At 40.4% G+C, this 17,332-nt stretch overlaps 1 protein-coding gene and 1 long non-coding RNA gene across 2 annotated transcripts; both read right to left on the bottom strand.

Annotated features, from left to right (window-relative positions):
- Positions 1-4,563: 4,563 nt before the first annotated feature.
- On the bottom strand, positions 4,564-7,096 carry LOC135481812 (uncharacterized). Its single transcript, XR_010446184.1, has 3 exons — positions 7,048-7,096; positions 6,033-6,173; positions 4,564-5,379 (listed from the first exon to the last, which is right to left on the bottom strand). It is a non-coding gene; the product is annotated as an uncharacterized LOC135481812 (long non-coding RNA).
- A 480-nt stretch (positions 7,097-7,576) lies between these two features.
- LOC135481811 (1-deoxyxylulose-5-phosphate synthase YajO-like) lies at positions 7,577-15,086 on the bottom strand. The gene is given in 7 exon segments (XM_064761531.1): positions 7,577-7,676; positions 9,907-10,080; positions 10,930-10,976; positions 10,979-11,020; positions 11,023-11,078; positions 12,702-12,844; positions 14,798-15,086. Coding segments are annotated over 7 exon segments (633 nt in total). The 5' UTR covers positions 14,906-15,086; the 3' UTR covers positions 7,577-7,613.
- Between the last annotated feature and the right edge of the window lie 2,246 nt (positions 15,087-17,332).

Here is a 17,332-nt window from a genome sequence, read left to right on the forward strand (position 1 = left end):
GAATTTTACTGTGTATAAAACAATGAACGAAAGAATACCCAACAGACTTCGCATTCACAATAAACATTTGTCAATGTATTAATATAACCTGATGGAGGCTTGTCTTCCGCACTGTATATTAGAAGTTCATTCACCATAATAAATAGCTTGGTACATAAAAAGTGTGCCATATCCTTCATCCGTAAAGCATGATTCTAAATCGTCCATCATCCATGTACAACACGTGTCCGTGGCCCATACTCAGTAAAACATGAGTGTCCGTCCACCATCCTCGATCAATATAAAATGAATATGTTGATCCTTGTTCTGTTTGTGTGGTCCTTGATCCACAAAGCACGAGTGTGTGTGTGTGATTCCTGATCCATAAAGCATGTGTACACGTATGCAGTTTCTTGATTCGTACAGCACGAGTGTGTGTGGTCCTTGATCGATAAAGCACAAGTGTGTGTGCGTGTGTGTGTTTGGTCCTTGATCGATAAAGCACAAGTTTGTGTGCGTGTGTGTGTGTGGTCCTTGATCCATAAAGCACAAGTGTGTGTGTGTGTGTGTGTGTGTGTGTGTGTGTGTGTGTGTGTGTGTGTGGTTCTTGATCCATAAGGCACAAGTGTGTATGCGTGTGTGTGTGTGGTCCTTGATCGATAAAGCCCCAGTGCGTGTCTGGCTCTTGATTCATAAAGTAGGAGTGCGTATGGTTCTTCACCCATAAAACACGAGTGTGTGTGTGGCCATTGATCTATAAATCACGAGTGTTTGTCTGCTCCTTGATCAATAAACCACGAGTGTGTGTGTGGTTCTTGATGCATAAAAGCACGAGTGTGCGTGTGGTCCTTGATCCATAAAGCACAAGTGGGTGTGTGGTCCTTGATTCATGAAGCAAGAGTGTGTATCTGATCCTTGATAAATAAACCACGAGTGTGTGTGGTTCTTGATCCATAAACCACAAGTGTGTGTGTCTGATCCTTGTCCATAAAGCACGCGTGTGCGTGTGGTACTTGATCCATATAGCACGGGTGTGTGTCTGATCCTTGATCGATAAAGCATGGGTGTATGTGTGATCCTTAATCCATAAAGCATGTGTTCATGTATGTTGATTGTTGATCCACAAAGCACGAGTGTGTGTGGTCCTTAATCCATAAAGCATGTGTTCATGGATGTTGATTGTTGATCCACAAAGCACGAGTGTGTGTGGTCCTTAATCCATAAAGCATGTGTTCATGGATGTTGATTGTTGATCCACAAAGCACGAGTGTGTGTGGTCCTTGGACCATAAAGCATGTGTTCATGGATGTTGATTGTTGATCCACAAAGCACGAGTGTGTGTGGTCCTTAATCCATAAAGCATGTGTTCATGCATGTTGATTCTTGATCCATAAAGCACGAGTGTGTGTGGTCCTTGGACCATAAAGCATGTGTTCATGTATGTTGATTGTTAATCCATAAAGCACGAGTGTGTGTGGGTCCTTGGAGTGTGTGTGTGATTCTTGATCCATAAAGCACGAGTGTGTGTGTGTGGTTCTTGACCCATGAAGCACGAGTGTGTGTGTGGTTCTTGATCCATAAAGCACAAGTGTGTGTGTGATCCTTGATCCATAAAACACGAGTGTGTGTGTGATCCTTGATTCATAAAGCACGAGTGTATGAGTAATTCTTGATCCATAAAATCACGAGTGTGTGTGTGTGGTTCTTGATGTACTCATGACGAGCATGTCCCATGATTGGTACAACTCATGTGGATGTCGTTATACAGTAAACATTTCCTGTTAGAATATTTGATTATGAAACAGTTATGGAAGACGTTCCCAATGCGCCATGAAAAGAATAATTTCATTTTATTTATTTATTTATTTATTGGATTAGGAGTTTAATGTGGTACACTCAAAAATATTTCATATACCACAGCGACCAGTATAATGTGGAAGGAAACAAGAATATAGAGATTACACATAGCATCTGGCTGTGCCGTTGTTCTCTGCATGGAGGAGCGACAAACAGCTGTGACATGAAAGAATGGGTACGTTTTTCTGTGGATGATCAGCTTTTTGCCATCGTTAGTGAATTTCAGCCTGTTCATACAGACAAATGCCCTACTGGTTCAAAGGATATACTCCATGCATTAATATACACTTCTATTAAGTAGAATTCCACTGCTGCAGTAAAAAATGCATGTCTCTTTTCAATTCAGTGAGGCAAAGTGGTAGCTTTTGTGACGAGAATTGGCTACCAATTTACTTAACTGAATACGGATCACAAAAAAGAAAAACATCAATTAAACTGCCCCATTATCTGTCTGTCACTCTTTGCACTGTTACATGTTCTTGGCAGCACAAACTTCTGGACTCAAAAAATAACATTTCTCTCCAACAAACAATAATGTCGGACAAAAATCTCTATAGGTCGAAGTAAAGAAGAACCATGTTTGAACAAACATTTAATGATGTGTTATTTCAGCAAATGTACTGTTTAATATAATGCCAGAGAAACTGAACTGTGACACGTGGGACAGTATTATCACGACTTCGGGTATAACAAAACCAGAGTGGTCATATAAACCAATCCTAGCCACCAAATAGCCCAGCTGTGTCAGCCTTCCCCACTGCTCTCAGGTCAGTTGTTTGTGGCTAACACTACATGCTTCTGGCTTGTGAATCCGTTCCCGTCTGTACCATGAACATATGTTATTAAAACAGTTTCGTGGCGATTATACATGTTTTTTATCTAGCTCTCGTCGACCAAATCACAGTTATCGGTTACGAGGGAATTTTCGCATGGCTTCTGCTATAATGGTGTGCCGAAAGATCACGGTGGTCTGAACTATTTGATAACATATGTTCTATGTACTTATCGGAACACTACAAATGAAATATTATACAGGTTGAACTCGTTCTAGTATTTGTGTTAATAACTAAACTGTCCCACTTCTTAAAAACTGTTTTCATTTTGCCGATGTGATTTCCTTCAGTTTTTTTACACTCATCGATAGCTGTTGTAAATGAAAAGATCATATCTGTATTACCGTTGATTTCTTTTTGTGGCCGTTTTTTTAACATAGTAAATACTGAGTCTATCATTTATTTATTTGATTGGTCGTTTACGCCCGTACTGAAGAGTGTGTTTCACTTAAACCACGGCGCTCAGCATTGCGGTGGAAGGAAATCTGACAGAGCCCTCTGCCATTTGCTTTCGTTAGAAGACAGACCTGCCTATATAGTTCAGGTATATATAGATGAAATTGGACATACCATGTTTAAAACCCATTAATAAACTGAGAATAAAAAAGTACCTGTTAAGGTACTGCTGTTCTACTCAGATTGTGTTGTTCCTTTCAGGACAGAAGGTGAACTGGGCCAATAGAATATCAGATGCATGCCTGTGAATTTATGTTTTTGAAACCTATTAATACTGGGTGAGCGTAAAGATGAGGTTCAGTTGATGTAATATTGTTACCCACACTCTTTCTTCTCCGGCTTACACTGAACACAATCACCCGCGGATAATGGTTACAATATCTATTTCTATAAGCACGAGTCCTATAGTCTGTTTTTTGAGTGAGTCGCCTATATTCAGCTCTCTGTAAAATCAGTCATACTCGCCACCAAAGTTGCCTTTAGTCAGTGACACATGGATATGTTGGAAATCTATGTTCTTGCAAGGAAAATGAAGTTAGGACACTGTTTCTAATTCAGAATGTTGAAGTCCATAAGCTCGGTTTCGACCGCAAGAACCCATTGCCTCTGGTGACATCATAATTATTAAAAAACTGGTGGCATGCTGGATATTGGGCGGAGTTCAACGTGTTTCAAAGGAGGGGGGGGGGGGGGAATTTTGGTAGTGAATATGACTGATTTTACAGACAGCTGAATATAGGCGACTCTCTGAAAGAAACAGACTATAGTGGGTGGCGCGCTACCGCGGAACATTGACCCGGAAGCCTCTAACAAATGCTGTTGCTGTGAGCTAAAGTGCTGTTCATGCTGGATTTCTTTCAGGATATAAGTGGAAATGTCTGCTATCAACCTGCCGACTGCCATGGGGTTTCCTCCGGCTCTGTGCGATTAAATCAACACATAATACCGGTCGAACTCGTATAAGTCAAATATTCCTCAGTACGGGCCCGAAACACCACTAAAATACATAAATTATTTCCAGGGAAAATAAACCCTACTTCACCGTGTTATTTGTTACAGTAGCCCTTCAATCTAGAACAGACAATCGTTGAGTTTACCCTTACATGTACATACCTTTCACTCGTCAGCTTATTATCTTACTGACCAATTCGCTCAACAATAGAATGGAGTATAGTGTTTTAATGGAAACTGTGTCTGGCAGCTAAAATTAAATATGACCCAATGTAAACCCCATTACCAAGATTGACCATGTCAATCAACATTACTGCTTCATGAAAGCATTTCTGCTACCTGAGGGACATGAAATCGCCATTGGAGAACTGGATTGTCTGTTTGTATCTGCCTCGATTTTTTGTTACGTCTACAAATCTACCCGCCTTCATGAAACTGAAAGCACAGCCTTAAAACATTAAAAAAAAATAAAGTAATTAATTACCTCTCAAATATTTACGTTTATTTCAGTTCAGGCGGGGAGACGAATGACATTTAACCACTCTTCAATGAAGTATCAAACAGCCCGAGGAAAATCAGCCTTTAGGTTTAGCTGTTTCATCATAAAAACTGATTATCTGTAACAAAATTATATCTGGCAATATATACTGAAGATTCTGTAATAACAAACGGAGATGAAGTAGTTCATCACTGACAAGTAGCAACTTGAACAGAGGTCACTCATTACTTTCTCGTTAATATGTAAATCTGCCGCAGTGTTGGAAGAAAGTGGCACATCAACAATCGTCGGTTGTTTTTTCTCCCAGTGAAAGTTTTCACAAATGCGTGTTAACCATCATAACTGCATTTAACTGATATATGTCTGTTTTTAACCACACAGGGTTCAAACTAAATTTTCAACGATCCGGACCATTTTTGGGCAAAATTTGCTGTGTTGTATGATGTGAGAATAAATGAATCCGTTCTCACTACAGAGTAAACAACATTGCATGGAACTGCAAAACTTCATCACATTGCCTCATCAGAGTGTTGATCAATATTGTGTTACAGAAAATAATACGTTATACACATGCGTATGCACCATTTTCGATCATTATTTAATACTGAGGTATCCTCATTAGCAGATTGTTTCCCGAGGGATAATAAGATAATGCCCATGTAATAATAGGTGGTGTCAGTTACCAGGCCCGCTCAACTAATCAGTGCAGCTGACCATTACGAATCCGTTGTTTTGTTACTCCTGAAAATCATCTCATACGGATATGGTACTTCGTACGCAGATGCGTTATCCCAACGTCCCCATCTGTAACAAAATGGAAGAAAGACAGGTCCAATACCAGAGGCTTTTTAATCATATCACAAAAATGAATTCCGCATACTATGTGTTCTGAATACAGAATATTATAATTGTGTCCAGCACAGAGAAAAAGCTGTGCAGTGACGAGTGTAACAGCTGGCAAATGACCACACGAACCAGTGAAGTACGGCCTCTCATCAATTTACCTCAGTTAGGTTTTTATTCTAACTGTTCATGTAAATGCATAAATAGTAGCAAATTACACGCACCCTAGCACCAAGAGCAGAATTCGGTCAAAAAATGCAGTGATGTTAATTGTAATTTATTAGACGTCACCGGTCTAGAATTACTCAAAATCCTGTGCTGTCATCACATTTGACATACAATCCCATTAAATAATACAAACCTTCTCAAACCCCTTGCGTGGACATCGGTACGGTGCATGAACATGTTTCAAATTACACTTAATCCCGCTAATATAAACGTATCGAGATTACAGATCGTAAATTACTACCTGACGGGCGTTTGATTTCAATTAGGAAGATCAGACTCGAACTTGTGTTGTTCCAGATCTGTTCTGAAGCCGTGGAGAGACATGTATATATCTCATTACTAGTACTGCCATGCATAAACCATAAAAGCTGTACACTACCGCTGACCTGCTCTTCTGTGAGTTGCCATCCGGATGCCGCACCAACATTACTCTCTAACTGTGCCAGCTTTGTAGCTCCCCACAATCACGGATGTCACGATCTCCTTCTGAAGAACCCAGCGAATGGCGACTTGGGCAACAGATTTATCTGCAAGGTTGGAAAAAGAACACTGCACACCCGATTCTCTATATTTAACCAGATTTGATGATGCGGATCAACAATCCATTGTTCCCATGTAACACCATTTACGTTGCCATTCATTTGTTTTAATCTTTCTATCTTCACCCGTTGGCCATATGCAATCCGAATTCTTTGTAAAGTCATGTTTGTTCTACGATACGTGCCCGGTACACATATATTGTTACCTGAAAATTGCCAATAAGTTGAGTGTATACGAGTTCATTGAAAAATTTAATTTAGGCATTTCAATAGAATCGATGTGACAACTGGTATATATTCCCCTAAACTATTCTTTCACGTTTCGTCAGTGAATTCCGTATCTCCGATTTGTTAGCTTGGCAACTGATGTCGTTTTTAAGGTTTATATCGATCTTTACAAGTTTTAATAAGCAATTTTTGGCATGCCTATTCAAATGCTGACAAGTTTTGCAGCCTTGGAACGCCCTGCCTTTAATCAAAGCGATATCCCCCCAATCCAGTCACGGTACATGCTGACACCAGCCTAACCAATGCTTAGCATGTTAACAAGGAAGTATCAAGATTTGTCGATCAGTTCTTGAGTCTGAGCTATTCGGGTTTGAACCCAAATCGCCGGATGTTGAAAGCATCACACACTAACCTCTTCTGCACTGCAGACCACAGTGTACATGTAACGGGATCCTACCCGATGAAGTAATCCAAGAAAGCCTTGAGCAATTTGTAGTTTTAAAATTCTCTGTTCACTGGCTGAGTTATTCTGTACATGGGATACATATTCCCTAGTTGACCACCTATTTGCTGCTATACAATGTGGTATTTACACAAAACGTGACGGTTGGATTGACCTTGTCTTCCAACATACCGTGCTGTTTTCCGATTTCTTCCATTTTCGCAATCAAATTCACAGTACTGACATCATTATTCGAGTACTTGGACCAAGCTGGGTGCGACTGTAAATTAATGCCCTTTGTCTGCGCCCAGCCTATGCGTGTGTCAGTGCCTGCGTCTATGTTTCGCTTGAACTTGCCAGCCAGCAGTCACCCTAAACAAACACCAATCCCCAATGTGTTACAATGCACTATTCTTGTCTAAGTCTCACTAAGTCGCAGAATATGTACACACCTAATGACTCCTCGTCGCAATTAGCTTAGAACGACGAAAAGGGACCCAAGCATTCATATATACATACACGCATATACATCCATACATGCATAATATTCAACGTTATTTTTACATTCATTCTACAAGGAAAATCATACCAGAACATGCACTAAAGTAATTATCGTCCAGAGAATTGTAGATAATTATTTTGAACTGTATCAATGGGTAGGACTGCAATGTGCTTGGATGTTAGGGCTCCACTTTATTTGGTAAAGGATTCATTGACCTAACCCCTTCAGAGGGCTCCACGGAAGTACTCCCAGTCCTTCATTCAGGACACACGTCAAAGACCTCCAATTCAGACTCACGGGAAATTAAGTTGTATTGTTGCTAAGAGGAAATCAAGAGACAGACGCCATCAGGACTATTTTCACGGGCTCATTCACTAAAGTGTCACTTTCTTCGCAGGTGATATACACTTCACCCTTGCGGACGCATATAAGAATGCAGCTCTCGCTGGGTCACCGGCGACTTAACAACGTGTTCAGCTATTTGTCACATATACGTCGGCGACCAGGTTTATGGATTGGGGAAACGGCGCCCTTCGCCAGTTGCATGACAAACCTTTAGGCATCAGAACCACATAGAATTTAGATTGGAGTTAGCGAATAAAGCGGAATCTACATTGTAGCTAGGTATCTGGCTAAGGCCTGCCACATACGTACCCACATACGTATAGATCACACTAAAAAGATGCTTCTCTTTTATAAACAAATTTCTATACGGTTTATAAACTCGCCTTGGTGTTTATTTATGACGACTATGTCTGCAGTTATAAGATAAAAGTGTGAAAAGCCGATAAACATGAAAAGTGTTCTTTGATAGTTTGTGTTAAACGACGTTTTGCGAATTTGGCCTTGCGATTATGATGTTCGTTTTGGTTGACGTCTGTTTCGATGCATTATTTTACTACAACATTTGTTTGTTTGTCGACCTATTACACTAATTAGACGAAGTCATTTTTACTGGACTATTTGTGTTTAAAATCCCATCAAATTACTGTGTAAACATGTCCCTTTTCTGTTTAATATCATAAACCCATTTTTGCGATACACATAGTCTTTATGTCTTTATGTACGCATTTACAACTGTGAAGAAATGGGTTTTTTTTATAAGCGAAACACGAATTCTCAATGGCGAAGAAATACAACCTGATTTTCAAACGGGCAACCAGTGTAGATCATCTAGGGATAAAACTGATCACCAACGTCTTCTACTGCTAACTGGATGGGTGGAATTCAGAACTGGCCACTTGAAGACTTCCCCCGGGGTACCCAGAATGGTACACGGAATGTACTTATAAAAATACACTCACACATTTCTACCATACACGGTATGCGTAAAATTGGCGCCAGGTCTTTACCACTCATTGTCGATATTACTGCTTCAGCGGATGCGTTGTGACTTGGTTGATAATAGTGCAGGATAAAAAATGAGGCATAACAAATCACAAACGTTTATCTATGTACGAGTACTTTTGTACCGGCGAAGTACTGATAAGTGGTTTATTTATTACCGGATGTCTGGACGACATATCGGATATCTGATTGGCGTTCGCCCAATAGTTTCCTGCGTTTTACGGGTGGACAAGGAAGCAAGGCCCGAAAGACAATGTAACGGGTTACAAGGCAAACTATAAAATCACAAAGTTTGAACAGATCAGGTATGAGCTATACATGCAGATAACTGTTGGAAAAACCAATCAGGGAGATTGGTTTTACATATCTCAAAGATTCGTCAGAGAAATTATCAGTGTGTGGAATCAATACTGCTGTTCCGCGGCTAACCTTGTTGGTCCACGACCACTGAGGTCACATTCAAATCAATCCTGATTTATTTATTTGATTGGAGATTTAGGCTATACTGAAGAAATTTTAGTTATACGGCAGCGGCCAGGATTATGGTGAGAGGAAACCTGGGGAACCCACAAGCATCTGCGTTTCTGCCATCAGATTTTCCCTAGTACGACCAGACGGGAAATCACCGTGGAGGAAAAAAGTGTGGCCTGGGAAAGCCGGCCATCCTTGACAGAAAGCAAGAAACGTAAGCCTGCAAATGGCAATTTGATCGCTTACTGCCACCAAAGTCCCACTAACAATATGTAATCTTGGGAATCTGCAAATTCTCTATCCAGTATAACAGACTACAGCATAAGGAGTAAAACCTGAGCAGTGACGATAGGGTGATAGTTGGCAAACGGACATACGTTTTACGGGTGAAATCTGCTCTCTTGCCAGTTTATCTCAGAGGTTTATTACATTTATTCTTGTACATTCTTAAAAAATAGCAAAATACACGCCCAATAATACCATGGCTGAAGCAGGATTAGGTAAAAAAATATGCATTGGTGTTAGTTGCAATTTCTTAGACGTCACTGGTTTAGAGTTACTTAACACTCTGTGTTGTCATCGCATTTCGTATATAGTCACAGATGTGGGATTAAACCCGAATTTCATGTTCCTTGTTTATGGAGTCGCGTTGTTTACCACTGAGACACGCCTTGATTCCCACCCTAGATAATTAATGACTTCCCCAAACTCGTACAATGTAATAAGCTTACTTGCAGGCTAATCCACCTGTTCAATCCCATCTGTCGGGAGCGTTCCACGATGGCTTGAAGTTGCCAGCCTGTCACATTACTGGCACCTACATATCGAATCTTCCCGCAGCGAACTAAATCATCCAGCGTCCGCAGAGTTTCTTCTATTGGGGTTCCATTGTCCCACAAGTGAATCTGGTGGAAAAGTAGTAAATAATGTTAAATAAGCTCAAACGACCCATGAGCAGGAGAAAGGTATAAACGTGAAGTCCTAAAAACCCTATCCTACAACCATATAAGTATACATGCACATAATTAATGCGTTGGCGACACCAAGCCTACATGGAAACTTATTGTTGACGTTTACGTAATTGTTACACTATAAATACTGCGTAAAACAGCATGTTTTGGAAAGGCCAGTTCACACTAAACTAAGAGCTCAGAAATCAGTACATCAAAAATGACCATGCCCAGTCCAGACTAAAGTTTAGTTTTTATCAAGCGCATTTATTGTTGACGTATCTTTTCACTGTGTGAGGTCATTGAAGTTACACAAGAGGCAGTTTCTAGGACAAGCTCATGGAACAACAATCTATACTAGCAGTATAGTCTCAACGTACTCGGGAATGGGATAAATATAAGATATACATGTATTTTGTCGGGCACAGTATGTTGCGATTTTCAAGTATGCTCATTTTTGACATGCCGTATTCTTCCACCTTTCCAACCACCTCTGCAACCGATATTTTGAAACATTCTGAGAGAACTATGGAGTGTAGAGAAAAAAAATGATCTCTATATGACCCTTTCATCTTCAGTGACACAAGCAAATCATTTCTGGTGTCAGTTTCATACAAAATGCATGCATAAATTTCACGCAAACAAGTGGTTGAAAGGGTTGAAGATTTACAGTATTCTTAAATTCCCCAATTGTATTCCATCGTTTTAAACGAACAACTATGTTTTGCTGTGGTTTTGCTTTCGCGCTATACGATGGATGGCATTTGTAAACATACATATGTTTGTATACATATATATATATACCTGATATAAATCAATGTAGTCAGTTTTCAGTTTCTTCAGGCTTTTGTCACTTGTTGCATGATGTGCTTCCGAGACAACCCGAGGTCATTCGACCATCGCCTACATTGCCCCGGACTTTCGTCGCCAACACGAAGTTATCTCTCTGTTGCCTGATGCATAAACGATAGGTAACATATACACTGATTGGTTGAACTAACAGCTGACTTTTGCCAGATAAATACTAAAATAATATTCTAGTACAGCGCTTTTAATATTTAACTTTACTGGTGATGTTCACATTAAAAGAAGATACCCCAAAGAAAATGTAAATAATAAATAGACAAATTAATAATCATCATTAATCTCAATCCTCGAAGCTTTACTAGATAGCTGCACAAATTTTTAAAAACGTTTAAATAAAATCATGTACATATTTTAATTCTACGGTGGGGTTTATGGGCCATAATTATGTTACTGTGCGCCAATTACTTGTAGAACAATCTACGTGTAACCATATTAGGCTATGGTAGCAATGACTATACTTATATTGACAAATGCTCACTAGCTGTGTTCGAAGCGCCATTACTGAAAGGCTATACGGTTGAAAGAACAGTATATATGAACACAGATAGGTTGTTATATTTCCTCAGTAACACTACTGTCTGGGGTTCAGGTTGGGTTCAGGTTCAACACGTCACACGGAACAAAAACACAAAGTAAAGCCACACAGTTGCAGAAATTACAAAAGGCAATCTTACGGTATGTTAAAATTTACTGGCGTTTATAGGACTCACTCAATCTTGACACAAAGATTTAATTTGTAACTAGACCTCAGCTCATCACCATCAATTCTATCGGCGCCAATACCACGGACACACTTAGCACTGAGGTGTTGTAAAGTCGGTCGAAATTTTCAGACATTCACTGGCACGTTTGGCCTATACCCGTGAACTCATCAAGTGTATGAGCGCTCAAAGCATATACTCTGAACCAGAGTGTTGTTAAATCCATCGACCGTTTGACACGGGTTTAACCTGTAAGTATCAACCTGTATACAATCGCTCAAACTATAACAACAGTGGGCCAGCTCATCCTGGCTTCCTCCTCCGGCCGTACGTGGGAAGGTCTGGCAACAACTTGTGGATGGTAGTGGGTTTTCCCCGGGCTCTGCCCAATTTCCTCCCATCATAATGCTGGCTGCCGTCGTACAAGTGAAATATTCTTGAGCACGTTGTAAAAACTCCAATAAAGAAATAAACATACACGGTGGTTTTAAATCATTATTAAGTCCCTCAACCATGTAAACTGTAGGTTTATGTACATTCGATCATAAAGATTAATGGCTAATTAATACACGTTAACGATAGAGCAGAAAATGATTACATGTAGTGCTTTTGTCTGTTTACTAATGAAGAAACCTTGCGCGATCACTAATATGCGATCACTCTAATTTACCAATAACCAGCTATAACTATACCATAACGACTTCAGTATGGTCCACTAATGGCCTTTCCAATTATGACATTTTATCTGTTTGGTTAATGATTTACGCCATGCTCAATAACATGGTCACTTGGTTGGGGACGGGTCCGTAGTAAGAAGAAATCAGTCCGGAGAAAGCACTTAAATGCCACAAATTCTCCGACAAATCCTTCTGAGGTCAGCTCGCAGCTGAAATACCGAGAGTAAAATTCGAACGTGCTATCTTATTGGTCAAGGACTAGTGTTTAGTACTTGGGCAGTATAATCTAGCAAGTTACACTTTATGTTAAACTGGACTTGTGGCGACGCACTTTGATAGCCAGTTGCCAACTATCTCTTCGGAACGTCCCCCGGAGTATACGTTAGCGGTATCCAGGAAGTTACCACCCAGCTCTGCAAACTTGTCCAGTAACACATAAGAGTCTTCCTCTGTTAGCTGACTTGGCGCAGACTCCTGAAATAGTACCAGAAGCAATTAAGTGTACGCAAAAATAAAACAAATTCCTTAGAGTAAGTGGTGCATTGAAACAGTCCAAAGCAAATATATTTGTCTCGAACAAATATATGGAGTGTTTAATATTTCATCTGCTTGAAGCGAAGACAGTTTTATAACAACAGATAGCCGATGCAAAGGATTTATTATAAGACCTTGGAGTGACATTCGACCAATTTCCTTAAAGAAACGTCCACGGTTCTGGAAGAAACTCTATGCATAGCGTTATTGCTGCAAAATGTGTGTCTATTTCTGGTAAACTGACCAAAACTAAACACACCAGGCATGGGAAAACTTGGGGAGGCGGCAGGGTGGGGATGCTGCAAGACGGATTAGCAAACTTCGGGACCATTAATTACTGTTGACATCATCAACTGAACAATCTCCTTAGCCTTCCCATAAATCTACATCTACATTTTAATCACCCCCGGCATTTCGTACTGGAAGAGTGTATCATTTTAGCTAATTAGTATTTAGATCTTCTCCACATACTTGGAACAACGGCACATCAACAGCAAATTGTTAAAGGAAGAAAATATTCGACCAAATGAACAGATGTATCGAACGTTTAAAAAGCATGTCTTTTCATTTCTTTGACGATGTATAACCAAGACATGGACAAAGTAAGCAAAATCTTCATATCTCGAAAATCAAAAGCTATATAAATCCGAGAAAGCACCTGTTTCCCCTGTGACGTCACACAATTCTTGGTGTGCCTTTTTTGCCATATTGACTGCGTGAGCGAGCCAAGAGTATGAGAGGCTAAGATTAACATTTGATTTACTCAGTTACCAAGAACAAAATGGCTATGGTTACATTAGTTGTATTATTTATAGTCTTTTTTCCCCCAATATAACTAGATCGAAACAAAATCGGCGTAATTTGCACATAAACACTGTAACGAATGTATCTGATTTTCACTTATGTAACATCAGAGCACATGTACATGTGAGTTGTACTTCTTTAACAATTCTTAGGCAAGAGTGGATCAGAAATACTTGTGTGGAAGATGTGGTGTTTTAGTGTTATATATGTTAAACTTCTATTTCAATCAATGCCCATTCCATACCATCGACCAAACAACCGACACCTTGATTTGTGGTCTATATTTTAGGGACTGTACGGTTTCTAGCTGTGACCCACATTACTCGTATAACCGGTGATGATCGCAGGATTACTGTGTCGGCGTGCATGTACAGGCCTACAGAGAGCATAGTCAAGGCCCCCCTGATGTCAGATATCTGCAGATTTGTTTTCGACTATATCTTGATTTATCCTAAACACAGCTGAACAAAATAATCGATGTTAAACATTGGATATATAACTTACACAAAACCACCAGAAATTAAGACTAGTCTAAGCATGACCAAAGACAGTGGCGTGGACTAAAACATGCATATCTCCTTGTATCTCTCATGTATGTGTATGAACTATTACGTAAAACAGCCCTCAAGTGATAATGTTGGGCACCCCGCCTGTGCTGTTTGAAAATACCATATTTTAAAAACTTTAGAGGATTAATGTGGCACTGTTATTGTGAGAAATTTCCCAAAAATGTGAGTAGGGTGCCCTAGTGGGACGCACAAAGCTTGTTCTGTGTTATGGTCTGCGTCACTAAGTTGAAAATTTGTTCTGCATATTCTTGCCCATTCCACTGTCTTACGAGATAATATCACATAATTAGAAAAGGATTTAATCAGTCTGAGTCGTGATATGGTCTGTAAACTCTGTATCTTCTGAGGAGTGTTTTGATGGGCTGACTGTTGTGCTGTGTTAAACAGGGACAAGGATACAATTACAGATATGCACATTTTCTTACAAATCTCACATCAGGATACCCTGTAGTGGACATGCTACATTTGACCTGTGATGTAAGCTTATCGTTCTGTAACTGTACTGATGCTGTGCACTTACTCTGTTAGGGTTAGTTCCGAAAGTCATACACCCCAAACAGATGTTTGAAACTTTCAGACCGGAGCTTCCCAGGTAGTTATAAAGCATAGGGGACTTGTCAGCGGCCATTTTGTCGCCGGCGTCTTCAGGTGAACACGTCTGGCAGTGAGTTTCACTACTGAGAATTACTTGACCGGTCGGTGTAGATCACTGGATCTGATTAAATCTGCACAGTCACCATGGTAGACCTTCCCCCCCTGTGATAACCTCCTCACCCGCGCTGCAGTCTCAGCCCACCGTTATAGGTGCATATACACTTGACATACATTACACCACGTGTTACCAGAGCTATCCTAAACATTTTGCTATACACATCTGATAAAAGAAGCATCACGGCAAGTGTAAACTCACGAGTTCCTGTGAAACAACCACGTTGCAATGAACAAGTATTCGTTTACTCAAATAATTATTGAATCATTCATGAAAATGAATAAAATAATGAAACTAAAATAAATGATGAAAATTAATTAAGTGATGGAAATAAATAAATGATGAAAATTTACTACATGATGAAAATTAATAATTGGAACTAATTGAAATCAATTGAAATTAATCGAAATCAAACACAATGAAATGAAAAAATCTAAAAGAATGTGAAAAATAAAAAATGGTTGAAAAAATGATGAAACAAGAAGTGAAAAAATGAAAATCAATGAAAAATCAATCAAACTTAAATCCACTATCAATTAATTCAAAATCAAATTAACTAGTCGCATATAGAGGGGGTCTATCTCACTGGTTGAATGTCGTCTTCTTTACATCTCATGGTTTGTTTTACGGGGAGTTGTGATTTTAAAGAACGACATTGACACACAACACACACAATTTTCTGGCCGACCGTAAAGTCAAGCAATCATCATTGTTGAGCGAAATTACTAAATTTGATTTTTTATTCCGTTATTGTAGGTCATTTCCAATATGAACATTGTTATTTCCTAATTGTGTTTTGTTGGTACACGACGAATTGCATTTCACCTAAAACACATCCTTACAGTTTACTTCACCACAAAAACGCTGAAAATGGCTGTCATTGACTCGATAGCCGTAGGAAATTTTGCATGATAACCGTTAGGGTGATGCTAAACTGATGGCAAAAAGAAACAGGGTGAGTGAAGTTTGATATATTGAAAAGACCAAAGACTTTAGAAAGTCTTGAGTAAGAACGGACAAAGCAGCCATCAAATCATTTTACAAGTGAACAAACAGAGCAAGGGTAGAAAAATAGCCATTCCGTCTTGGTTAACAACAGACAGAGTATACAAAAAGTTGATTATTTTTAAAATCAGTCATTATCAAAACCAATCAATATCGCGTGTGGCCACCCCTTGCTTCAATGCATGCGAAATCTCTCTGACGCATAGAAAAATGTCAGTCGTCTGATGAGATCACGTGGGAATCGTTGCAATTCATCTTGGAGTTTGAACGCCAGTTCTTGTCGGTTGGTTGCAAGGTGTGGCCGTTGTCTTACTCGACGACCCATGGCATCCCAAAGGTGTTCTATGGGGACATATCTGGAGAACGTGCAGGACACGGCAAGACGTTGCCGTCGTTGGCGTCCAGGAAGTTCTGCACAACTCGAGCTGTATGGGGTCTGGCGTTGTCATGCTGGTACAGGACACCACTTGGCGGCTGTTGAAGGAATGGCAGGACAACAGGACGTAGAATTTCATCCACGTAACGTTCAGCTGTTAGGCTCCCGTAAATGATGACCAGTGGTGTCCGTTCCTCTCCACAAATCACACCCCACACCATCACGCTGCCGCCACTAAACGGTTCCACCTCCTGGACGTATGATTCAGCCGTTCGTTCACCTCATCGACGGTAAACTGGCTGTCTGACTTCGGCTCGGAACAGGCAGAAGCGGCCTTCATCCGTGAAAACAACACGTTGCCAATCACGTCGCTGCCAACGACGTGCAATTCGAGCCCATGGCAGCTTCTGGCGACGATGTTCGGCTGTCAACAACTGCCCTATGAATGGTCGATAGGCCCTAGTTCCGTGAGCCATGAGTCTCCTGGACACGGTCTGCCGACTGACCCGGTGACCTAATGCATTGATTGACGGTGACGTCAGTCAAGAAGCGGTTCCTCAGGTGTAAGGTGCGCAGGTATCCGTCTTCTCTGGGCGTAGTTACCCTAGGCCTGCATGTTCTTGGTTTGTCCGATGTCTGCCCTGTCTGTCTGTAACGTTGCATCAAGTTTGACACAGCAACACGAGAGAGCTGAAGGTCCTTGCAATGTGGGAAGGGGTAGCTCCCATCTATACCATACCCAGGGGCCTATCGTGTTGTTCTGGAGTCGGTCGAGGCATTACTTTGGTGGTTTTTTAGTCAGTGTGCAAGTCCAGCACACTGTGTGTAACGTTTTTATACACCTATTACATGTGCAGTGGCGACCATCCATGATTTTTCAACTTTTAGTTGTCTCAAAACAAATTCGTGTGGGCGTATATGACGCTTGTCGCACATGGGGATATGCTTCGTACAATGTTTTCCTA

This window comes from Liolophura sinensis, chromosome 1, assembly GCF_032854445.1.
Source record: "Liolophura sinensis isolate JHLJ2023 chromosome 1, CUHK_Ljap_v2, whole genome shotgun sequence".
Lineage (NCBI taxonomy): Eukaryota > Metazoa > Mollusca > Polyplacophora > Chitonida > Chitonidae > Liolophura > Liolophura sinensis.